Genomic DNA, 24403 nt, shown 5'->3' on the forward strand with positions numbered 1-24403 from the left:
ATGAGTTTTACTTCATTAAAGTTAAATTAGTTTTCCCTTTAAACAATTTACCACAACTTTAATGATGACATAACATCACTTGTTGGGGAATATTTTAAAAGAGAAGTTAAATGTCCATGTGTGAAGTGTAGAAGGACCAAGGACCATCTCTGTTTGTCTTACTTGCATATAAGAGTGAGCCAAGTGTTTTCCACAAAGTGATGAGGACAAAATGTGAAGTTTAAGAAAAGGGTTTTGAAGAGTGGCTTCAAAGATACTACAAACCATTTCCAAATGTCTGTTTCATGTCTCTGGTCCTAAATTAGAGATGCAGATCTTCAATGTCTCTAAGTTCCACAGTTCCAGGAGTCTTTTTGATGTCTGGTTGGTTCACGACTAGCTGACCGCAAGCGCCGCTAATATCCTGACCCATTTCTTTGCGAATTGTGGTTCGGATCTTGTATGTTTCCCTCAGGATTTTCTGGAAACTTGATACGCTTTGTATGCTGCTTGTTTCGAATTGGCTTGTGGATCCAATTGGATTAAATGGTATCAAATTTATGACCTGTTCAAGAAAAGAGCACAGAGTTTCCATAAAAAATATCATCAGATAATTGCAGAGACTTTAAGAGTATTAAGACATCAAAGATTTACCACTTGAAATGTCTTTAGCAATTCGCCAAGTAGATGAGCGTGCTGCTCTTGATCATTTACTCCATCAAGCATTATGTACTCAATGAAGATCTTTTGTTGACTGTTAAATCCAAGGACAATGTTCTTATGTTCTTTAATTTAACTACGGGGATTGTGGTTCAAACATTTAATATAAAAACCAGTTAAGAATTACATGATCTACCTGTTCTTTTGGAAAGTTTGAAGTGCATCCATAAGCTTTTGAAGAGGAAAGGCTCTAGCTGCTGGCATGATCTGGCAGCGGATTTCTTGAACTGGTGCATGAAGAGATACTGCTAAACTTACACCGGGTAGATCATTGTCTAGCTTGTTAATTGCGTGAACAATTCCGACCTATGCAAATGACATTACGATTTAGGGAAATTTATTTGCTAAAATAAAAGTGTCAACACAGGCAGCATTGCATGATTTAGATTTATCGGCTAGAATATACGGTTCAAGCATTAAGGGGAGGAAAATAAAATCAGAAGAAAATCCTTTTCATCCCCTTTATCAAATTGACAAATTCTGATAAAAAAAAGCTGAAAGCTGCATACTGCAAGGTTTAATGGATTGAAGTTTATTTATCAGTTCCCTTTATCAAATTGACAAATTCCATAACCTGAAGTATTCCTACGAAATTCAATGAATAAGTTTCTCTGTTTTACGAATGTTTCAAGGTAGCTTTCTCGGTACTTACAGTTGATATGGTAATTCTTTTGGGTGACAGCTGAAATGGCTGTTTTAACATGACGCGGACAGCTTCAACAACAGCATTGTAGTTATTTAAAGGTTCTCCCATTCCCTGATCACAATCATCAAACCAAGGCAACAACTGGTGAATAAACTTCATCAATAAAAATGACAACATTAACAAATAACCAGAAGGCAAGGTGCACATTGTGTAATACAAAATGCAATATACCATGAAAACGATGTTGCGTATATCAGCTATGCGAGAGGCGTGAACAAGCTGCTCCACAATTTCTCCAGATGTTAAATTGCTTTTAAATCCCATGGTACCAGTAGCACAGAATGTGCAACCCATCTTACAACCAACCTATTGATAAATACTTCACATCAGAATTCTTTCTCCCTTCACAGTGATTCGATAAACCAAGATGACACTGCGTGATAAAAATCAATACCTGAGATGAAATACATAATGTAGATCTTATACCTCCAGGACGTGGTTTCCCTCCTAACATCCCTAACCGAGTATCGTATCGCATCACCACAGCTTCCACAAAAGCTCCATTCTTGAAGTTCAAAACCAAAAGCACGAATCCAGTATGAGTTCATCAGATAACAGAGACATTACAAGTTCTCAGAATCCATTAAAGCAATGTGTTGTAATCACAAAGTAAAAACCTTTCAGCTGCCAAATCTTCTACACTTTTTTTTTAAATCATCATTGTATACAGAATCAGATCATGCCCAAGTTACTTACAAGAAAAACGAAGAAACAGAGAGAGTATAGAGTACCTGGAGCTTGATGAGGAGTTTAGAGGTTGTGCCATCGGAGGAATGGAATAGCGAGTGAAGAGACGAAGTAAGAGTCTTGAACTTGGAATGGAGAAGAGAGTAAGCAGCAGAAGGCAATGAAGGAATCTCATCCCATACACAATCAGGATTCTGAATTACATATTTCCAGATTGGAATCGCGAAATTAGGGTTTATTCCCGCTGATTCAAATTCCGATTTGATTTCCGAAGCGTCGAACACCGATTTCAACTTCATCGTCGTCGCCGATTTTAAAAGCCCTAAATTTGAAAAGCAAAACTCTCAGCCTCCGTCACTGCGGAAATTCAAAGAAGAAGCTAAAACCGGTTTGGTTTTTGGTGGAAAATCTAAACCCGGTTTTATTTTTTGGGGAAAAAGTTACAAGCGGTTTGGCTTAACCTTTTTTGTCCTTTGTTGCTGACGAGCCGTAATATAAATACCCAATTCCACTTCAACATTCGTCAGCTGCTCGATCTCTCTGATCACAACAATCGTAAGCGCGATGAGAGGAGGAGCTAGAGCCGATGAATTCAATTTCAATACGAATCCATCAACGCCAAACACTGGTCAGCCGACACCGATGTACCCCGCCGGTGTTGTGGGTGGCGGCGGACGGAAGAAAGGCGTTGGCGTGAGGTCGTGGTTGGTACTGGACTCGTCAGGGAAGTCGGATCTAAAGGAAGAAGGGAAACACTCCATCATGCGGCGAACAGGATTGCCGGCGAGAGATCTTCGGATTCTCGATCCACTGTTGTCGTATCCATCTACTGTTTTAGGTAGAGAGAGAGCGATTGTCATCAATTTGGAGCATATCAAGGCAATCATCACCGCTCAAGAAGTTTTGTTGCTCAATTCCAAGGATCCTTCCGTGTCACCCTTTATCGATGAGTTGCAGAGGCGGATTCTCTGTCACCATCACGCCACTAAACCTCAGGTAATTGGAGAAATTAGGGTTTTTTCCACTGTTCATTTGGAGGACATTTTTTTGGAGCTCTTTTTGTTTAAGGCTAATTGCATTGTTTGGGAATTGGGAAGTAAAAATATATTGGCTTGACAATGGAATATGTATATAATTGCTAATGTCGTGTTGGGACGTGGTTGACTCTTTGATTTGTGCAATGGTGATGCTATGTGAAGAGTATGATTGCCAAGTTTAGCTACTAATCACTCTATACTCTGTTTCTATGTGTCGTGTGAAGGAGGAACAGAAATCTGAGGGAGAGCTTCATTCGAGGACAGATCCTGCCCAAGGAGAAGCTGGAACGCCACAATCATCTGGGGATCAAGGGAGTGAAGCCAAGAAGGATGCAAAGCAAAGTCTTGAGAATCAAGATGGATCTAAGGTTCTTCCATTTGAGTTTGTTGCTTTGGAAGCCTGTCTTGAAGCTGCATCAAGCAGTTTGGAACATGAGGTAAATACTTATGTTAAGGCTCCATGACAAAGCATTTTTCTTCTCTTGTTTGGTATTCGATTCATTCTTCTAATGTAGGCCTTAAGATTGGAGTTAGAGGCTCATCCAGCCCTGGACAAGCTTACTTCCAAGATCAGTACCCTTAATTTGGAGCGGGTTCGACAGATTAAAAGCAGGCTGGTTGCAATAACTGGACGTGTTCAGAAGGTGTTATGATTCAGACATTCAATTGCTCCTTTGATATTGTGATAACGATTTATCATGTTTCCTCGTAGATGTGAACCTAAGAGATTACCATATTCTAACCACGTTTGTCTATACTTTTCTCTTTACATGTTCTAGGTTAGGGACGAGCTAGAACATCTGCTAGACGATGATGAAGATATGGCTGAGATGTATCTTACGGAGAAGTTAGCTCAGAAACTTGAGGATTCGTCAAATTCTTCTATGAATGAGAGTGATACATTCGAGGTTGATCTTCCTCAAGGAGACGAGGATGACAGGCATGTATCAACTTTCTGAGCATACTACCTTCTATTGTTCTGATATAAGTTTAACATCTGCCTTTTTACTCCAGGCTTCCTCCTGAATTTGCATCGTTGGCTAACAGAGATGAAAGATATCTACAAGGAACTGATGCTCACCATCTTCTTATGAGTGCTCACAGTGCACTTAGCAGAAATAGCCGTGGGACTCATACAAGCTCAACGAGGAGTGCCATGACCAACAAATTAGATGTGGAAGAGCTTGAAATGCTTTTGGAAGCATATTTCGTGCAGATCGATGGTATACTGAACAAACTATCAACAGTAAGTAAATAGACCAGATACTATTTGTACTCTATTTGGTGGTGATATTCTTCTTCTAATACGTTGCGGTTGTTTTGATGAAAAAAGCTAAGGGAATATGTGGATGACACGGAGGACTACATCAACATAATGCTAGATGACAAGCAGAATCATCTTCTGCAGATGGGTGTGATGCTAACAACAGCTACTCTGGTGATGAGCGCCTTTATCGCAGTTGCTGGTGTATTTGGTATGAATATTACGATAGAGTTGTTCAAGGATAATGAAGCTGGTCCAAGAAGATTCATTTGGACTGTAATTGGAGGTTCTGTCGGCAGTATATTCCTCTACGTAGGTGCCATCGGGTGGTGCAAGTACAAGCGCCTTCTTGAATGAGTCGACCAACAACATATTGGGAGAGGAGAATAATGTGGCTTTGCCACAAATCTATTTAATCTAACGAGACTTTTTATGTATATCCTTCGTTCTTGGAGGATCTTACTACTCTCAGACCTTTTTATCCATCTCCTTCACTATTTGCATAGTTTCAATTTAATAGAGCAGATTACCATCTACAGAGTTGCATAGCTTCCTTCTTGCTTATTTTGAGATCATCAAACTTTTATGTAATCAACAACTGATTGAGTAATAATGTTTTCCCAAAGGATTAACGTTTAACATCGCTGTTATCAAAACTAACTCAAGCAATTAGGTAAAGACAGATAGAGAACCGGAATTTCCGGTTTAGTTTGCCAATGGAATCTGGATTTTATAATGGTATCGCAGATCGTTTTTCTGCACAATTCTAGCTTATGGGGGTTTTCCTGATACTTGAAGAATATATAAGGCGGAAACTGTAATATTGAGGAAATTTTGAAGGGAAAATTAGATAAAAAAAAAAAGTTGCAGGCGTGGGAAGAGAGAAGAAGAGTAAGCCCTAAAATTTCATCGGAGAAGAGAAACATGTCGACGAGGCGAGAAAGCAGAGATTCAGACCCAAAACGACAGCGTTCAAGAATCGATCGCGAACCCAGGTCTGCTTCTTCTGGAGATTTCTGCTCTATCTTCATCTTCTATTATAACTTTGAAGCGATTAAAATTCGGTTTTGAACAATGAGGAAACGAAATGCAAGCTGACTGTTGTGGAATTTATGCTTGTCACAGTTGTTGTTTTAGTGTTGAAGTGATTGTTTTGTATCATCCTATGATCTCTCTGCTCTAATTTGGTCACATTCACTCAAGAAAACTGGAGATTTTTGATGAAGATGGTCAATTCTTTAGAGCCTAATTTTGGTACAAGTTTTTGAAGTGGTTCTCTAGTCAGCTCTTCAGAAATCACTCTTACTAGAGCTTATCATAGTTCCACTTCCACAACTAATTATTTATGTTTGTCTTTAGCCCCAAGAGATCAAGAAGAGATGGCAAACCTGAAGCTGAACGAGTTCTGATTAAGAAGGATTTGGATGTTAGGGAGGGTACTGATGCAGAGAAGAAACCACGTCAGTCCTTGAGAGATGCTGCGCCGTTGGAACCTGATGCTCATGGTTCGAAAAAAGACAGTGGAAAGAAGCACTCCGGGCATCATGAGACCACCAAACAAGCTTCCCATCTATCTCAAGTGCCTCGTTCTAGACCCTATTCTCAGGTTCCAAAACCTTTCATTATTGTTTTCCATCTGATAACGTTCCTTTTTGTTACTGTCCTAGTAGATTTGTGGTCATAGGATGTCTTGGAAGCTTTTGGTCTGCTGGAATGTTTTTTTTTTTTACTGAGCTCTCATTGCCCATGAAATGGCTATATAAGATTTAATATTTGATCTTGTATTAGCTCCGTTAAAATTTTTGGTGAGATAATTGATTACTGGGTTGCTATTTACTGCATATTTAGCCTTTAATCTGTGCTGATGTGATGGGATTATTGCGTACAGTTGAATGCCTTCCAATGCTCAGCTATATGTAATCTTTGGCTTGCCTGTGCGTGTCTTATAACAGCATGATGATCTTCCTAGTGATGGAAAAGGTGACAGAAGACCAACTTCTGGTAATTCTCCCCAAATTATCTCACCTTTCCTTTTCCTCATTCCATAACCTTTAAAAGAATTGCTAAGTCTTATGAACTTAATTAGTTGCTTTAAAATGTTTGAAGAGAGAGGATCGTGGAGAAGTTCAAGAGATCAGAGTAACCGAAGAGGTGGAGATGATGACAAGTCACAGCATCGTAAAGACGAAGACAAAAGCTCGTGGCGACATGATAGCGACACCCAAGGAGCACTCTCTAGGAAACGACCGGCCTTCAGGGAGAAGAAGATCGCAGAGGGGAACAACACAGACAGAACAAGAACTGAGGAGGGAAAAGACACGAATCTAAACAATCGCAGACAGAACGAGAGAAACTGGAGGAGAAATATGCATTCAGAAAGACATGAGAGACCAGCAATGGGAAGAGACAGAGTGTGGAACAGAGATGATGAAAGAGGCGCGGGAAGCAGACAGAGTTATCGAGTTGATAGAGACAGATTCAACGGCAATGGGCGTAGTGGGTTTAGCGGAAGCTGGGCAAGGAATGAGAAGAAATGGGACCATGACTTGTTCGAGGAGGCGAACAAGAGTCCAGCCAAAGCCACTGAGGAAGAACAGATTGCAAAAGTTGAAGCTTTGTTGGCTTCTTGAAGCAGCATATGTTATGAATTCGCCTCTAACATTATAATATCTCAGTTTGCAAGTGTAGAAGATGATTTCTGAGTTTATATAATGGAACTCTCTTCTTTTTTCCAAGAAAGCCGCATCGGTTTAAACTTCAAAGATATTACACTCTAAACCGGACTTTTCTTGGGTTAACACTATTTCACTTGAACTCCATGAAAAGTAGGACTGACTTGCCGACAAAAAAATAGTAAGACTGACTCAAGAATCAGCAGGACAGGATCCTATCACTAAAAGTCAACTATAGCAGATTTTAATATATTTTTCATCGATCAATCATATATGTTTGATGTTTTCTATATTATTTTTCTTTTATTTATTTCCAGAAATTACTATACATATTATCACAAACTTGATCTCCTGAATCAAAAACACCAAATTACTGAACGAAGAACAACAAAAAATGACATGCAAAATATGAGGCAATAAAAGAAGTTTTATCAGAAAAGAGTTCGTTTGCCAGGACGATCAGCAACCTTCAAGGTCTTATCGATGAGATCTCTAGTCTTCTTACGACGGATCGCAACTCTAACGCTGGAGCTTTTATCCATTTTGATGTAAGGTTTCTTCTTCTTCCTTAGCAAACTCACCTTTGACTTTATCGTCTCCATCAAACTCTCCAACTGTAATCCCATGTTCTTCTTCTTCTTCTTGATTCTCTAAAGAACCCTAAATAACTAAGAAAGAAGAAGATTTCACTTTTTGTAGTCGTAGCTCCTCAGACATTTATGCGTTTGTTTTGATCTTTTAACTCTAAAACGTTACGCTTTTGAGTTGTATACCCACACACCTTCTTTGGTTTTATGGAATAGAATCATAGATTGTGAAATATAGGGCTTTGAATTTGAGATATTTTCGATATTGCCACTAGTTGTCCTTCTTTGACTTTTGAAATATTTAATTTAGTAGTCAACTACTGTATATGTCATCAGTAATCACATTTGCTTTTGTCAACAATCACATTTACATATGTAACACATACACACAAAAAGAAAAAAGAGTCGTATCTTTTTTTCTCCGTTGCATTCACATATAATAAAATAGCATGATGATAAATTGCTAATCTACGTAACGTAGACGTAGACGTAGACGTAGTGTTTTTTTTTTTCTCTTTTGACCTTTCCAAACGTATATATAACAATGTTAATTATCATTTAATTCCGTTGATTTCAAAATCAGGAGAACGACGGAAGACATATCTTGGATTTATGATAATACATATATAGATGCATAAGGTACAATATAATGATGCGTGTCTCAATATTTTATTCCCACAATAATATTTTACACTTAACGGATTCGGACCATCGGCCTATTCTAACCCATGTTGGTGTTAATATCTGTTCTGGAAAACGTTGGAGAAGGTGGAGATGTTGCATTGTTCGGACCGCTTGGAACCAATCTTTTCGTTCCGATATCTGTTATGGAAAATGATGGAGAGGGCGGAGATGTTGCATTGCTCGGACCGCTTGGTACCAATCTTTTCGTTCCGATATTTGCTCTGGAAAATGATGGAGAAGGTGGAGATGTTGCATTGTTCGGACCGCTTGGTACCAATCTTTTCGTTCCAATATTTGCTCTGAAAAACGATGGAGAAGGTAGAGATGTTTCATCGCTTACGACACTTGGATCTACTCTCCTTGCTTCACCATTTGGTACATAAAATGCTGGAAGTTGGAGAGATTCCATGTTGTTCGTACTGCTAAAAACTTTTTTAGCCACATCGTAATCAGAAGCAAATGAAATTATATCGCGAGTGGCTAAAGATAATGTTAGAAAAATGAACTGAAGCACCACAACTCCAAAAAATCCCTTCATATTTCGTTTTGGCTTCTCTTTGTTTTGTGGTGAATTTTATGAGTGAAAATGCGATGTATTACAGGCTGAATGAAGATATCTACGTTATAGCAGGCTTTTTAAATAAACATATGTATTTAGTATTTGCATATTTATGGTAAACGGACCATTGAGAAGACTAGCACTTTTAAAGTCAAGTAAATATCTAAAAACAAATCCAATAAAATCTTGGCAAAATAATACTAATGAAAGAAAATATTTTGAAAACAAAGAAGGTATGGATTTCTCTTGTACAGGCAACCTAGTTAAGACACCAACTCTAAATATATTGGATTTTGATTCTAATAATTTACTTATGAAACTACAAAGAGATTTCATTTTAAATGACTTGATATACAAAGATTTTATAAGTTTTTTTTATTTTAAATAGCACTGGATTTTAATGAAGTATTTAAAATCTTAGTTGAATAATGATTTACAAATATAAGATGTAATAACACTAGATTTTAAAATCTATGAATCATGATTTACAAATATAAGATGTAATAACACTAGATTTTAAAGCATGATTTAGAATCATTAATTGAATAATAGTGGATTAGTGTTAAATTTCAATTTTATTAAAATCCATGATTGAATAACACCCTAAATATCTAAAAAAAATCCAATGAAATCTTGGCAAAATAATACAAATTAAGAAAATATATATGCAAACCTTGTTAAGACTCACTACCTAATGCATAGAATTTTTTGACAAAAAGATCAATCTTAAAGTCAACCCAAATCAATAAAAAAAAAATTAGATAAAGATGTAGGAAAGGATGACGTTCTTGCAGACAAATCTCATAATGAGATAGAGTACTCAACCTAATCATATAACTTACATAATATATATATGGCTAGAATCTGAGTTCAAAATCCGCATAATTTCTGTTTTTAATAAAAATTACATCAATTTTAAAATACATGAAATTACCTATATATTCAACAAAAATTGGTAACAAAACAAAATTTTAAAATAGGTGAAATTACCTACCCAGCCATTTCTCATTACGTTAAAGCTGGAGCTCATGATAACAAAATAGTGTTTATGATGAGACCGGTTTCAACAAAACTCAATCCAAGAAAATTCGAAGCCTAAACAACTCCAAACATGGGAGTGAGATATTAACCTGGTGTAAATATTTTCAATACCTACCACATTCTCCATCTTCAAGCTCCTCTTCCTTTGTGTGCTCACTCTCTTCCTCTTTTCTACGCCGCTTTATCCTGCCCTCAACCTCTGCTTCGGGGACCAAACCTCGCTGCAATTGCAGAAAGCTCCGAGATTAAAAAGCTTGACATAAACCATATGGAGCTAAACCACTTGTGTGTCTAGAACTAGGCTCAAGAGATCGACAATGTGTTAACAGTAAAAGATATCAACACATCAAATGGTTTTGGACCTAACTGAGTCAAGACTGTTTTCAGTAGAAGCAGCATTTCTGCAACCAATCCAAATACTTAATGAATTGTCATGGATCGAATAATACTATACCACAGTATACTCTAAGGTTTTCTCGACTTAAAACCTAGACACAAATATTACTCTATACGGTTATTTTCTATTTGTACCCATTTTTCCCTTAAAAAGTGATTTAGTGTACCTGATGTCTTGATTTCTTATGGCCACCGCCAGCTTTTTGGGATTCTTTGAAATGGTCTGTGTCATTTTCCTTCACACTAGTATGTCTTTCTCGATGTCGGTTATGGCTATCTCTTCCTGATCTTCTACGCTCTTTTCCATGGGATTCATTCATATCATGGTTGTAATTACCAGCTGCACCTTTCTTATGATGATCGTCACTGTCTCTTTCTCGCACTCTGTCCTTCTCTCTTCCGTATTTATCTCTCCCCTTGTCATGTTCCTCTCTCACATCCTCGGGTACCTGTAGTAATATAACATTCTGTGAGCTTGCGGACATGCCATCAGTACGTAATAGTTGAATCATCTATAACTACAAGTTGAAGTATCGTAGTGCACTTATGGTAGCAGCTACGAACGACAGAGAATCTCAATACCATTAAGTTCCTCTTACAGTCTAAAATGACTCCAATAGATTGACGTACTAGACAAAGAATTATGAGAGTTCCACCAAAACTGTTAAATGCTAGATTCGAGCAAACTGTTTCATAGACACAAATCCACCATTACCTTCTTGTTCTGTTTGATCCTTTTTGATTGCTCTTTGAGGAGTGAAACGTAATCTTCGAATGTCTGCTTCCGGAAGCTCTCATCGCCAATAGTACTACATATACAGAAGCAATAAATAATAGATAATCAAAATACTAGAAAGGGCACAAACGTGGTTGCTGTAACATCGACATAAGAAACCCATTCTAGAAAAGCACAAATATTCTATATAAAGAGCAAGACAATTTGGTGATAGAGATGAATATGAGAAGGAAGTTGGAACTTAGGAGACCAAAATATAGCAAAAAAACAGGATCCAGTCAGAAACTTTAACATGAAAGGGTAGAATAAATGAAAAACGTACCGGCATTTTTCACTACCTTCAACAAGATGTTTTGATTCCTCCCATGATGAAGAGGCAGTTATATCCTGCACCAAAGCAAATAATCAGGGAGAAGCCCACCACCCTAAAGTTCATCCATCACATAACATTATACAGAAATCAAACTAAATAGATTCAACACCTTGAAGGAGCGAAGCATATCCACCAACTTTTCAGTCTGCCTTGTCTGTTTTCTGGCTTCCTTTTCTTCCTTCTCCTTTGCCCTTTCCAGCAAATCATCAAAGACTACCTGAGAAGCATCACCAAATAGTTTGCAGTCATATCCAAATGAGACATTAAAGGTTAAATAAAGAATATGCTAACACTGAAGTGAGCGTTTTACTGTGCTTGAACTAGTTTATGCATCATGAAGCAAGAAGATAGTGTATCTTCACACATCATCTGGAAATGAAATTTTAAAAGTCAAGGCAAAGATCTACAGACCTTTAGTCTAACGTCAGGAATAGGTGGAAAACCAATATCCTCGGAAATTGAGACCTTGAACTCATCAAATGCTGATCCAGCGGATAAATTTACCTGGAAGTAAATTGAAATTATTAAAAACCTATAAAATCCATAAATACTTGCAGAAACAAAATGCGTACCTTTCTCAATTTCAATACATCCTTTATCTGAGACTTGAGCTCGTGGTACTGTGAAGAAAAAAACACATAAAATATACAGATGGTTAATTCAGGAATTAAGGACAGAAAAAAAAGAAGAAGCAAAAATAAACATGAAATGGAAACAGAAGACGCCACTATTCATAAACCTAGCAAAATAATGCTACCAGAACTACTTAGTAAAAAAATTACTGTCTTTCAAAAGGAATCAGTCTAGAGACCGCAAAGCAGTTTTCTCATCATGTAACAGATTACAGTCACTTTCACGATATTTTTGAAAGTAAACTATTGAGAATAATCTAGTACCCTTTTTTTCAAATCCTCAACAGCATCTTCAAATAAGTCTTTTGGAGTAGCTCCAGAGGAGTTCGACGCAATTGTTGAATATACTGGTAAATCTTTGACCTGAGATGTAGAATTCATTTCCTATCAAAACAGTTCAATACTTGAAATGGAATAATAATTCTGGGTGACATAATATGTAGTTGAGTTATATAACCTTCATTAAATAATCACGCCATAAAGTTTTGGCAGTAAGCTCTCCTGTTGCAATATGTTCCTCTATCAGCCCACGGAACTCATCACGATGCTTTCGCTCTGCTTTTTTGAGTTCCTCCTGTTGTCATGAATATCAGATATAATGAAGTAATATTCAATACAACAAACAAATAAATGTCAACTAAAGGCCGAATACCTAAGTACCTTCTGTATCTTCTTTTTCTCCTCTTCTTCTCTCTCCAGATCACCCAGATACTCCTGTACAAGAGTTAAAGTTAGCCGAGTGTGGAATGGGAAGATAGTTCATGATCAATGAAATTACCTGAAAGATTTCTAGCTGATCAATTTTCTCAAGACGTGAACATCTTTCATCCACTTCTAAGCGGTCCTGAACTTTGCGCCATTGACTATTAGGCTGAAGGTGGAAAATATGAGTCAGAATGAATTACCACAATATAGCATGGAATAATAAAAAATTTAAAAAGCGGGACAATCACCTTGATGAAATTGCAAGATTCCAAAAATCTTCGGTATTCAATTATGTTCCGCTTGCGATCCTCAAGAGCTTTCACACGCTCCTTATAAAATTAACCGCATTATGAACAACGGAACCCAAATCAAAGTTAATGCCAAAACTTTGAACAAAGTAAAACTATTTTGATATTTGGTCCTCACATATTATAAAGAGTAGAGACACACGTTGTAAATGAAGTTCAATTTTTAAGAGAAGGTACACACTTGACTAACAGATGTTAAGTTTCAAATGAATGATAAAAGTTATTAGAATTAAGAAAAAGTCTCAAATGACCACTCTGGGCAAAATTTTCCAGTGGAAAACTAATGTCAAAAATACATGCATGTATATAAAAAAGAAATGGGAGAAACAAAAAAGCAGTTACTTTTCAAACAACACAAGATTCATTAATATATACACCATTTAATACCTTCTCTTTTAGCTCACTGACATGATCTTCAAAAATATTACGACGGTCTTTTTCTCGTTCAAGAGCTTTGAAACGCTCATCGTCTTCAAACATTGTCACAGCCTTACTGGATTTAGAACGAACATTATATCACAAAAGAAATTGCAGTAATTCTCGTAGGGAAAAAGAATGAATTGGAATCAGAGTTATTCTGGAGAACAAACCTCGAGAACAAACCTCCACCGAGTAGAAGGAGTAAGTTCCACGCATTCCTGGTATAAAAAAAATCAATGTCCAAAATAAAGATAAGCGGCATGCAGGTGATTTTATGTACTTTATAATTTCCTAAAAATGAAAGGCAGATATATCATGCAGCGGCAGATATATCATCTTACCTCTAACATCCTTTTAAAATCTTCATACCGTTTTCTCTGTCTGGCTAGCCTTTCCTCCTCAGCTGCTCTTTTCGTTTGAAGTAAGAACTGAATCACAACAAAACACAATTAACATCTGGTCAGATGTACCTATTAAGCATCACTGTTCAAACCTAGAGAAGAATGTGACTGTATTATATCTAAACATCTGAAATTTCTTAAATTCTCCTCTGATAAATTATATTGCTAGGTTTAGGGTATGTGATAAAACGATGTAACCTCATTGAAGGCTTGCTTCCGCTCTCCAAGTGTCCTCAGAGCACCGTATCTTCTGTCATTAATAATTTCTCTCATGGCCTGTGACAGAAACCACCTAAAACTTCAGAGCCATGCTCAAGAACAGCTTATAGTGAAAGTTTGTACTACCTGTTCCCATGTCCAGTCAGATCCAACATTGGCAGATTTCAAAAGTGATTTGAAGACATCCCCAGCTTCCTATATCGTGAAGCAAAATTAATTTATGCAAACAGATAAGACCAGAACTATGCTGAGACATAAAACCAATCCTTCTATCGGATGTCCCCAAAGGAACATGACATAAAACCAAACATACCGATTTATTGTTAAAGGAAAAATTCTCTTGATTAATTTGTTTTTCTTCCGTTTGGCTCTCTACTCTTTCACTTTCCACCATAGGTTTTTGGCTTTCTTCTGGCCCAGTCCCACTACCTTGCTAAAGAGCAGATGGACAATTATGATAAACAGATACAGAAGAAATGCATGCTAATAAGAAATAGTCATTGCTAAGCTTTAAATACATTTGCGTTTGTAGCTGACATGTCATCTGAATCTCCACTGTTCCCGACCAAAATTTCATCCTTCTCAACCCTGCAAAGATAGTTAATAGAAACTTATTTAGGTGGTGATACTCACAACTAAAACTAAATAGAATAAAAGAGAAAGGGAGATAAAATTGCAACTGTCAGTACAATGTAGCAGCAGAAGTTTTAGTCACAGGGACAGAAGGACCATCGGTTTCTGAAGTATCACACAATTGTGATGTTTCATCTGCAATCATCTGAACTCGATCAACATTTTCGACCGGAGAAGAACTTCCAGGAACTGAAGCTGGCTGCTTCCAATCAGAAGTAAGCGCTAGTTTCTCACTGACATCAGAGGTTGAAGTTTGGCTTGGTAGACTAGTCGGAGCTGCAGTTGATGCAGTATCAGAACGAGTCAGCACCTTAAAAACATCAATAATGCCTTCTGCATGAGGCCCTTGAAGAGATGCCTTTTCTGCTTGTTCACGCGCAATCTGGAACGAAGATTTAGAATTCACACAACGGGAAACACAGAAATACAGAAGAGAAGACAGTAATTTGTCTTAAGAGAAACCTTCATTTCTTCAGGCATTGTCCATGTTGATTGCTTCGTAATCTTATTGTAGTAATACCTGCAAACATATTAAAGATTCAACATCTGAAGCTACAGAAGGACATTTTTATTTTTCATCAGTTGTATGTTAATGAAATAAAAACTTTAGTTGCATACTTACTTTCTTCCATCAGGACTTGAATGTTCTTTCCAGTCAGTTCTTGCATCTGCTCTCTGTATCAGAGAATACACATTTATATACCCATACCTTTTTGGTTAATCCTTGCTTCAGATCACAAAAGAACAAAGGAAGAAAAAATAACGGTCCAGTTCAACAGAGCATAACAGAAAATAGGATATTGGCCACGAAGAATAATCACAATTGTTGTCGCTGAAAATATCTGAACGTCATAAGAAACAGACACTGATAGTATCCTCCCATATTCCTTTATCTAGGTTACGAGAGTATCTAGATAGGATGAACTATATCACTAATCCCTTTCATCAGCTGAAAATGAGCAAATGTAAGAACTCCACAGGATTTCACTGTTGTCACTTTCGTGTAACCCTAGCACCTATCACACAAGCTTGCACCATTGAAATTCTAGATATAAGCTCATATTTACATTCATATTAAAGAAAGCATGTCCACCTCAAACCAAAGTGCAATAACTACTAGTAAGCAGTATATGTAATGACATGGCACAAGACAGCTTTGAAAATCCGAATGAGTAGATCATTCCTGAAACTTCATTTCTTTAGCTAGGGAAGCTTACAGGACTTTGGGTGATTTTAAAAGACCACAAATAGATACGTAAACAGATGAGCCAAAATAAATCACCTCAAAAAGAGTCATCAACTCAACAGGCTTCTCCCAAGTGGACTTCTTTGTTCTCTTGTTGAAAAAATATCTAATAATAAGCAAAAAAAAATCAATGTCATCGACCATATACTCGTACAACTGGAAACATGGAGCTAAAATAAATTTATTCTACAAATTAAATGATGAGAATAAGATTTGTTCAGGTTGGGAAATACACAACGGTTGCACAATGTGCAGGACAATAAATCATCAGGAAACACAGACAGAACATCAAACACTTTCTCTGCAGAAAAAATAGAAGTAAAACTGGATGCCCAGCCAACAAATCCTGTGATTTTCAGCACATCAAACTCATAAATATCCAAGATGTCATGAGTATGGTTGCTTCCCACTAAAACTTATGCTTGATAATAAGCCACTAGTTCAATATTTTTCATGCTAAATCCAGATAGAAGAACAAATAAGCAAGCAAAATATCATCAATATGAATAACAAGCAAGCATTAGATAGAATTCGTGTAAAAAGAAAGCAAGAGATAGGTTCATTGAGTGAACAGATCACATACATATAACAGAGCTGACAAGTTTAACAGAGCTGACAAGTTTATCAAACAAGTCTTTACCGAAATCAAAGAATCAAAAACATATGACTAAGAAACGTTAACAATGAAAAACCTATTCAAAGAGCACAAAAAATTCAATTAATAAAGAAACTATCATCTGCAATAGCCAATGATGTGCTCTCCAACTTTCACACAATGGTAAAAATAGAGAAACAACTAAACAACTACACAATCTAGAATTAGCTTTTGCACAACCTTATTATGTGCTTCCAAGTTCCCAGCAGTTTATCTCGTTTGAATATCAATATTTTAGTTTAGCATCATATGTGAAAAACGCAAGCAAAACAATCAAAAGAGAATAAACAAAAGTCACATGACTTGTAATTCTTACTTCCTTCCATCTGCAGAGGTATGCTCAACCCAATCTGTTAGAGCCTCTTGAGAAGGAATAGGTTTAGAAAAAGCTTCCTTCAAGTCGCAAAAGTATATCTATATTAGTATCGCAACCAAAAAAAGTTCAGAAGGTAGTTACAATAAAAGACATGGTAACAACCTTTGGTTGTTCAAATGTCGGATTCAGGATAGAAGATTGTGCAGTAGTCTGGCTGATAGATGCTCTATGTTGTGCCTGACTATGACTGCTTGGTCCAGTGACTTGAGGTGGTGCCCTCGAACCTTCGTAAGATGTGGCACTCTGTTTGTTCACAGCGTTAGGAACTAGATATCTAGTTTCTGTAAATATAATACAAAAATATTTTCCTTCCTTACCGGATAAGAAAAGAGTGCCCTAGGGCCACCAAAGCCAGGCATACTAATATCTGGAGTTTGTACATAAGGCTGATGCAAGGAGGTACCAGAAGCAATTGACACATTTGGCTGTGAAACTAGAGTTGGGGGTCCAAGTGGCACATGTTGCACTTGCACCTGATTTAATTGGCTGGGTCTTTCATGTGAATGGTGCATTGACTGTAATAACTGAGGTGCATAAGATTGAGGTGGATATCCAATGTTCAATACTGTGCCACCTCTGCCAACACATTGAAAGTTCTGAGAAGACAATCGAGCAACTTGCTCAGACTGAGGAGCTTGAATGGTAGGATGAAACTGTAATGAAAAATATGCAAAACACATGTAGGGTTGAGCTGATAAATAGTCTTCAGATACATATAAGACATAAATCATTACCTGAAAGTTCATGGGTGGAGCAAAGCCTCGGGGTAAATCTATGGAGCTAGCATTAGGATGCTGGAATGGCTTTTAAAAACAAAACAAAACAAAAAACGCTAAATTAGATGTAAAATTCAGAAAATAATCACAAGAATATAAATATACTTAAATCACATATTCAATGGTCAGAGCCATTTAGAAATTAACTCACAGCCAGCGGCCTCAGGGTAAAAGAGTATTGGAATAAAGAAGGTGCAAAATGACAGATATAGGACAAAAAGAGCACGCTCAGTAGTTTAATCCTATGCCTACCTGAATGCCAGGATACTGATGGTTATTAGCCATCTTCCAGCAGTAGTAGCCTCAGTGCAACCAATGGAAGATCCACCAAATAATAATGGAAACTGCCTGTATTTGCTCTCTGTATGCTCAGTTGAAATATGGAGAAGAAAACTAGACCTGTACAACAACCACAAAATAGGAATAAGGACGTGAAATAGTAGTCAACATTTATTTGCAATATGCAAGCAACAACAATATCCCTTGCCTTCTAAAGTTTCTGATAGAATATCCAACATGGCATACAACGATGTCTACATTGAACACGGCAAACCCCAATACAATAAAAAGGCAAGGTATAAGCATGGCATTCAAGCAGGTTTCTGTTCTAAGATGGTTAAATCGCCCACCATCCTCTCTGTTCAGAAAGTCCATGTCTTAGGTAACCACAATTCTAAGTGATTCGAAACAAGTTCACAATTTCTACTTGATAACCGTCTGATCAAAAAATCGAGTTTAGAAACAGATAATAAACTGTTCAAATCTTACCAGGTTGATGATCGTGGGGAGTAGCTTAATAGGCCATAGAATGAGTATAAATTATCGAATATGATCCACAAATCAATCAAAAGCGTAAAAGTTTTCAACTCTAGGTTTCAGTCTTGTAGATTACATGGAAATTACAACTAATTTATACGAAAATGAGACTAGAAACGAACTCATTCAATCAATTTCTACCCAGAAGATACTCATTTTATACCAAACCCTAATAAGAACAATAGAAATGAGAAAATAAACTTCAAACACTTCTCAATTGCTTTGAGTCAATCGCAGAATTCAAACACACGCCCAAAGGAACAAAGATAATTTCCGGCGAAGAGAAGGAAGAATTGCGGAAAATTACCAAATCGCCGGCGAGGAAAAGTCGATGAGGAAGTTGAACTCAAAGTTCAGAGCCAACACGACGGCACTGCGCTTCACCTATTAAATTATTAAAATTAAAAATATATATATTTACGGGAAAAAATGGTCAATTTGGTGTCTTTAGCTGGGCCAGCCAACCCACGAGTTTTGGCCCAAATGCGAGCCACGTGTAAATTATTAGGGCTATTCGTTTACTTTTTGTATCGGTTTAGTGTAGAGATAAATTCTTTGAAATCAGACCAAATTGTTTTTTATCAAACCGAAATTGCTAACAAAATTAGTTACAGCTACGTGTATGTCTAGTTTGGTTTAATCTGGTTTGATAATGAACACCTATGAAACCGAACTCGTAATTTAGTTCAAATTTTGGTAGCTTGGTTTAGTTCAAAATATCAACTTTTACCGAAAATCTTGCGTTACAGTTTCAAAAGATTAACGGCCATGAAGCAAAATAATCAAAAATGGCATAGGCGGCAAAATTTCAAAATTAGAAAAAAACACAGCTCATAAGCGTTACGCTTGTGGTTGCAAAGGCCCAATTATATCTGTACACGTGTTAACCACGACCCGTTACCTACAAACCGGATTCATGTATAAAATAGCCATTTTACATCACTCGTCGCAAAACCAGATCAAGATTCATTTTCTCTAAGGAAGGCGTCTTCATAAACGCCTCCGATTCTTCTTCTCTTCAATCTTCGTTGGCTAGCTTTTTCCAGCGTTAGATCTTCTTCTTCGATTTAGGAAAAATGAGGGAGTGCATTTCGATCCACATTGGTCAAGCTGGTATCCAGGTCGGAAATGCCTGTTGGGAGCTTTATTGCCTTGAACATGGCATCCAGGTTCGTCTCCTTCCTATCTCTCTCTCTCTTCTTCTTCACATATCTGGTTTAGATCTGATTGATTATCTCTTCATTTTATCGGAATCGTTCACTGAATCCAACAGATCCGATGTTTTCGTACTGCGTTTAGCTAGATCTTTCAATAGTCTGACGGATCCCTCAGATCTGTAGTTATTAAATCAGATCTTGCACTTCTGAATCATTAGATGAACGAGAATCTGTTGATATAGTTTCTGTTATTTAGAACTATCTATCGGTTGTTGACTTAGATCTCGTTTTACCGTAATCATTTGATGATGATGATGAACATTTTGCGTATTTTGTTTCTAATAATTAAGATCTGACAATTTGAAAAACATGTATTGATGTGATGTTTTCTAATAATTAGATGATGAACATTTTGAAACTGGTGCAGGAAAGCATGTTCCTCGAGCTGTCTTCGTTGATCTTGAGCCCACTGTGATTGACGAGGTCAGAACTGGTACATACCGTCAGCTTTTCCACCCTGAGCAACTCATCAGCGGCAAAGAGGATGCAGCTAACAATTTCGCTCGTGGACATTACACCAGTAAATTTTTTTGCTCTTGTTATTTGATATCCACTGTTGATCTGTCATATTTTGGTTGATCTACTATTATTGACTGAATTGTTTTTGAATCTTGTCTCAGTTGGGAAGGAGATTGTTGATCTCTGTCTAGACCGCATCAGGAAGCTCACCGACAACTGCACTGGTCTCCAGGGGTTCCTAGTATTCAACGCTGTTGGTGGAGGAACTAGATCTGGTCTTGGATCTCTGCTCCTTGAGCGTCTCTCTGTGGACTATGGAAAGAAATCCAAACTGGGTTTCACTATGTACCCTTCACCTCAGGTTTCAACATCTGTTGTTGAGCCATACAACAGTGTTCTTTCCACCCACTCACTCTTGGAACCCACTGATATCTCCATCCTTCTCGACAATGAAGCCATCTACGACATCTGCAGACGTTCCTCAGCATTGAGGAGGAAGGAGAGTTCTCTGAAGCTCGTGAGGATCTTGCTGCTTTGGAGAAAGACTACGAGGAGGTTGGTGCTGAGGGAGGTGATGATGAAGATGATAAAGGTGAGGAGTACTAAGTGTTGGTTTTCCTTAATAATGTTTGGGTTTGTTGTCGTGTGGTTGTTAAAGGCTTGAAACTCTCTCGTACCAAGTCTTAAGTTGCTTATCCGTCTGTTTTCTTTTGCCATTCTTGGTGTTTGAACTTTGAACTTTGTGGTATCAATCTATCGTTGCTCTCCTATTCTTCTTACTTTCTGTCAAATCTTAAGAGCTGTTTTGGAGAACATTCATTTCACACTAATGATCATGTCTAAAATACATTACTCCATATCAGTGAACAGAGCAAATAAAAAAAATTGTCAAGACTAAACTTTCGCTCTTTACCTCATCATCAAGCAAAACGTTGAAACCTATTTGCCTTGGTTTCATTCAGTTTTATCTTTTGCCTTACTCGGTTTTGAACTTTATGTGGCAAAAATCTTAATAGCTGTTTTGGAGAACATTCAATTAAACTATTGATTAAATTTTAAATACACTACATCATAAGTTCATAACAGGGAACACATCAGATAAGAGGTCAATAAAATTATCAAGACCAAAGCTTGGGTCCATTTTTTCTTTTGCTATTTTTTGCTATTTCTTTTTTTTTTTCTAAGTCAGATGTGATTTGGATCCAAACAAATCCAACCACAAATATTTTCAAAAGTAATTCAAAATGATGTTTGGTATAATAATAAACTAACAAAATTTTCCAATAAGTTGAAACTTTTTATTAAATGGTTAGTCTTCACTTCAAACAATTTTATAAAGTAATAGTTCTGCAAGATGAGATTTTAAATCATTTGAACGCAAGTTAAAATCATCCCAAATATTTGATTCAATATGTCCCCTAGAAAAGTGTTTGTTCACTCTCCAGTCTCCAGTCCTCATTTTTTGAATTGTACAAAATCCTTGTATTCTACTACTTCACTATGTCAAATAACATAGAAAATGAAATAAAATTGGACAAAAGCTGCCATAATATATATATATTGTGTATAACTGCTATTCTTTTTGTAGAACATGAATATTTACAATCTAGCATTCTTGATTATAACTTTGTTTTTGATCAAAATAAACATGTAAAAACGCATCACTAAAATTGTGATGTGCATCTTTTTAGTGTTCTAAAAAGCGGTCTAGGCGGTTGTCTAGGCCCCGACTAGGCGCTAGGCTCTCATGCCACGCCTAGATAACTGTCTTGACCGCCTAAAATTATATAGATCTTGTTTAATGTATTTTTTCAATTTTAATAAAATTTTATTTATATATTTATAGTTATAAATATAAATAAATGTTTTATCTAGTTTTTATTTATAATTTCATAATTTTTAGTTTTATATAGATATTTTATATAACTTTTATATATAATATCATATGTATAATGTTTTATGTTATAAACGTCTAAACTGCCTAAAAATCGCCTAGACCCCGATTAGGCGTTTTAGGTGCTATGCACTAGGTCACCGCCCGCTTAGCGCCTAGCGCTTTCTTGAACATTGCTTTTATTTGCAATGCATTATGCATGTATCTCACAGATTTTGATGCAATGTAACAGATGATATAACAATATTACATTAAAAAATTTAAATTTCATACCTAATATTTATAGAATATAAAGATTGTAAATTGTTTCTAAATAGTAAGAAATAAAGTCTAATATGCGATAAAATAAACTAAAAGTTAAAAATTATTCGGAGAGAACTCAAACTGACGACGGTTGGTATTGAATGTTCAACTATAAATATAAGACAATCTTCGGTCTGTTTCTAAAGATCGATAAAAATGGTGAGGAAAAGCAAAGGTCGACAAAAAATCGAGATCGTGAAAATAAAAAATGAAAATAACCTTCAGGTTACTTTTTCAAAGAGAAGATCTGGCCTTCTCAAAAAAGCTAGTGAACTTTGCACACTTTGTGGTGCAGAAGTCGCTATTATTGTATTCTCACCTGGTCAAAAGGTTTATTCTTTTGGTCATCCGAATGTTAATGTTGTAATGGATCGTTTTCTTAACTTTAACCCACCTCGTCCTCATCATCACAACAATATGCAACCTAATGAAACCCGCCGAAATGCAGCTGTTCAAGAGCTCAACAATCATCTCACTCTGGTAACTCTACTTCTTCGCTTTTTGGTTCTTCATTTGATTCAAATTTTATCGTAATAATATAGTATCAAATATCAATTCATTTAATCAATTTATTTTTTCTCAAAGTATTTTATATATAAATAATAGTTTGTCAGCTAACTAATAACTTTTAAACAAGCGAAAATAGATTGTTTTATCTCCATTTATGAATTTTTTTGAATTAACATTGAAATATATCGAGATTAAAAAGACAAAATGTCCATAACTTTTTGGTTTATAAAAGAGAAAATCAATATAGATTTATGAATTGCTCAATATAAACTCATGATATTCTAAAGAAAGGTCAAACTTGCTCACACATGTAGAAATATATTCGTTTGAAATCGAAATAACAGAATCAATGTTAATATGTTATACATGCATGAGTTGTTTATTTTTGTAAGAGAAAAATATTCATTGAAAGGTTATTATGTGAGATTTAATAAATTAATACAAATGAATAACAATATAATTATTTACAGCTGTCAAATCAATTGGAAGCAGAAAAAAAGATAACAGGAGACTTAAAACAGAAGAGAAAAGATAATAAAATGTTTGGGAATTGGTGGGAAGAACCAGTTGAAGAACTCAACATGACCCAACTCACTGAATTCCAATGTGGTTTGGAAAATTTGAGAAAAGCAGTGGCATATAAAGTCTCCAAGTACCATCAAGCAGATGTTGATCGTCGTAACTTTTATGCTGGAAGTTCTAGTAATTTTGCTTTTGGGATCTCAGGTGATACTAATATCAACAGTACTGAATTGGATCTGTTTAATGATCAAAGAATGGCGAGCATGAATTTGTCCAACTACAACCACAACATGATTGTTCCTAATCAAACATCACCATTTGGGAATAATGGTAACAATACTCAAGGGTTTGCTCCAGAATACAAAGCGGAAGACAGCCAGAACCAAAGCCAATGTGTTAAGCAAGAAAATGTGTCTGAATATGCTCATTACCCTCACTTTGGACGTGATTACTAATAGTTTATGTTTTGTTGATTCAGCTTGATAAACACAGTTGTTTTTTTGTTGTTATTTTATATTTAAGATTACACATGATTACTTTAAGTTGTCCTTTCAGATTTTGTTTCAATTCATAAACACAATGTTTTTGTTTTTTTGTTGTTATTGTTTTATACTTGAGATGTTTTAGAAACTTATAATGAACTATATTCTTTTTAACCAAATTCTATAATTTTTAGAATTTTGAATAACTTATTGACAAATGTGTTTCTCCAATAACATCAGATATATAAAAGTTAAATATCCAACAAAAATGTATTATAGAAAACCAAAATCTTCCTATGTTCAATGCAATAAATAATAGGACTCATTGGTCAAGTTGATCAAAAGATTGAAGGGCTTCCGTAGAGATATACCAAAGTATTTTAGTGGG

At 36.2% G+C, this 24403-nt stretch overlaps 8 protein-coding genes across 10 annotated transcripts; 5 read left to right on the plus strand and 3 right to left on the minus strand.

The window, feature by feature from the left end:
- Window positions 1–126: 126 nt before the first annotated feature.
- On the minus strand, window positions 127–2453 carry LOC9321386 (dual-specificity RNA methyltransferase RlmN 1). The gene is made up of 7 exons (XM_021031833.1): window positions 2137–2453; window positions 1800–1910; window positions 1577–1711; window positions 1352–1456; window positions 836–1005; window positions 634–733; window positions 127–544 (listed from the first exon to the last, which is right to left on the minus strand). The coding sequence occupies exons 1-7, from the start codon at window positions 2389–2391 to the stop codon at window positions 302–304; spliced, it is 1119 nt and encodes a 372-aa protein (XP_020887492.1). The 5' UTR covers window positions 2392–2453; the 3' UTR covers window positions 127–301.
- A 156-nt stretch (window positions 2454–2609) lies between these two features.
- LOC9321387 (magnesium transporter MRS2-3) lies at window positions 2610–5018 on the plus strand. Its single transcript, XM_002883149.2, has 6 exons — window positions 2610–3088; window positions 3354–3566; window positions 3645–3773; window positions 3909–4069; window positions 4144–4375; window positions 4463–5018. The coding sequence occupies exons 1-6, from the start codon at window positions 2657–2659 to the stop codon at window positions 4748–4750; spliced, it is 1455 nt and encodes a 484-aa protein (XP_002883195.1). The 5' UTR covers window positions 2610–2656; the 3' UTR covers window positions 4751–5018.
- Window positions 5019–5123: 105 nt separating this feature from the next.
- Window positions 5124–7132, plus strand: LOC9319263 (serine/threonine-protein kinase fray2). The gene is made up of 4 exons (XM_002883150.2): window positions 5124–5388; window positions 5753–5999; window positions 6346–6394; window positions 6500–7132. The coding sequence occupies exons 1-4, from the start codon at window positions 5318–5320 to the stop codon at window positions 7021–7023; spliced, it is 891 nt and encodes a 296-aa protein (XP_002883196.1). The 5' UTR covers window positions 5124–5317; the 3' UTR covers window positions 7024–7132.
- Window positions 7133–7341: 209 nt separating this feature from the next.
- LOC9319264 lies at window positions 7342–7839 on the minus strand. The gene has a single exon (XM_002885275.2). The coding sequence runs from the start codon at window positions 7689–7691 to the stop codon at window positions 7497–7499; it is 195 nt and encodes a 64-aa protein (XP_002885321.2). The 5' UTR covers window positions 7692–7839; the 3' UTR covers window positions 7342–7496.
- A 443-nt stretch (window positions 7840–8282) lies between these two features.
- On the plus strand, window positions 8283–8996 carry LOC110229893. Its single transcript, XM_021031009.1, is given in 3 exon segments — window positions 8283–8291; window positions 8418–8435; window positions 8438–8996. Coding segments are annotated over 3 exon segments (309 nt in total). The 3' UTR covers window positions 8720–8996.
- Window positions 8997–9862: 866 nt separating this feature from the next.
- Window positions 9863–19035, minus strand: LOC9321389 (pre-mRNA-processing protein 40B). 3 transcript variants are annotated; one of them, XM_021031968.1, is made up of 29 exons: window positions 18936–19035; window positions 18065–18211; window positions 17771–17839; window positions 17354–17632; window positions 17139–17279; window positions 16977–17053; window positions 16042–16111; window positions 15382–15434; window positions 15222–15279; window positions 14816–15141; window positions 14645–14714; window positions 14440–14559; window positions 14253–14321; window positions 14106–14183; window positions 13848–13934; window positions 13690–13724; window positions 13474–13579; window positions 13027–13107; window positions 12852–12944; window positions 12734–12787; window positions 12531–12647; window positions 12338–12436; window positions 12014–12061; window positions 11853–11945; window positions 11551–11658; window positions 11391–11455; window positions 11048–11141; window positions 10500–10781; window positions 9863–10157 (listed from the first exon to the last, which is right to left on the minus strand). In XM_021031968.1, exons 2-29 carry the CDS (start codon window positions 18095–18097, stop codon window positions 10041–10043), a joined length of 2922 nt encoding a protein of 973 aa, XP_020887627.1. In that variant the 5' UTR covers window positions 18098–18211; window positions 18936–19035; the 3' UTR covers window positions 9863–10040. The 3 variants fall into 3 exon arrangements, with proteins under 3 accessions (XP_020887627.1, XP_020887626.1, XP_020887628.1); XM_021031967.1 differs by having other exon boundaries at window positions 17354–17689; XM_021031969.1 differs by lacking the exons at window positions 18065–18211; window positions 18936–19035 and having other exon boundaries at window positions 17354–17612.
- Window positions 19036–19704: 669 nt separating this feature from the next.
- On the plus strand, window positions 19705–21083 carry LOC9321390 (tubulin alpha-2 chain). Its single transcript, XM_021031012.1, has 4 exons — window positions 19705–19797; window positions 20067–20112; window positions 20213–20365; window positions 20466–21083. Exons 1-4 carry the CDS (start codon window positions 19705–19707, stop codon window positions 20966–20968), a joined length of 795 nt encoding a protein of 264 aa, XP_020886671.1. The 3' UTR covers window positions 20969–21083.
- Window positions 21084–23437: 2354 nt separating this feature from the next.
- Window positions 23438–23998, plus strand: LOC9319265 (agamous-like MADS-box protein AGL62). Its single transcript, XM_021033394.1, has one exon. It carries the CDS (start codon window positions 23551–23553, stop codon window positions 23986–23988), a length of 438 nt encoding a protein of 145 aa, XP_020889053.1. The 5' UTR covers window positions 23438–23550; the 3' UTR covers window positions 23989–23998.
- The last annotated feature ends 405 nt before the right edge of the window (window positions 23999–24403 follow it).

The sequence above is a fragment of the Arabidopsis lyrata genome (assembly GCF_000004255.2).
Source record: "Arabidopsis lyrata subsp. lyrata unplaced genomic scaffold ARALYscaffold_3, whole genome shotgun sequence".
Lineage (NCBI taxonomy): Eukaryota > Viridiplantae > Streptophyta > Magnoliopsida > Brassicales > Brassicaceae > Arabidopsis > Arabidopsis lyrata.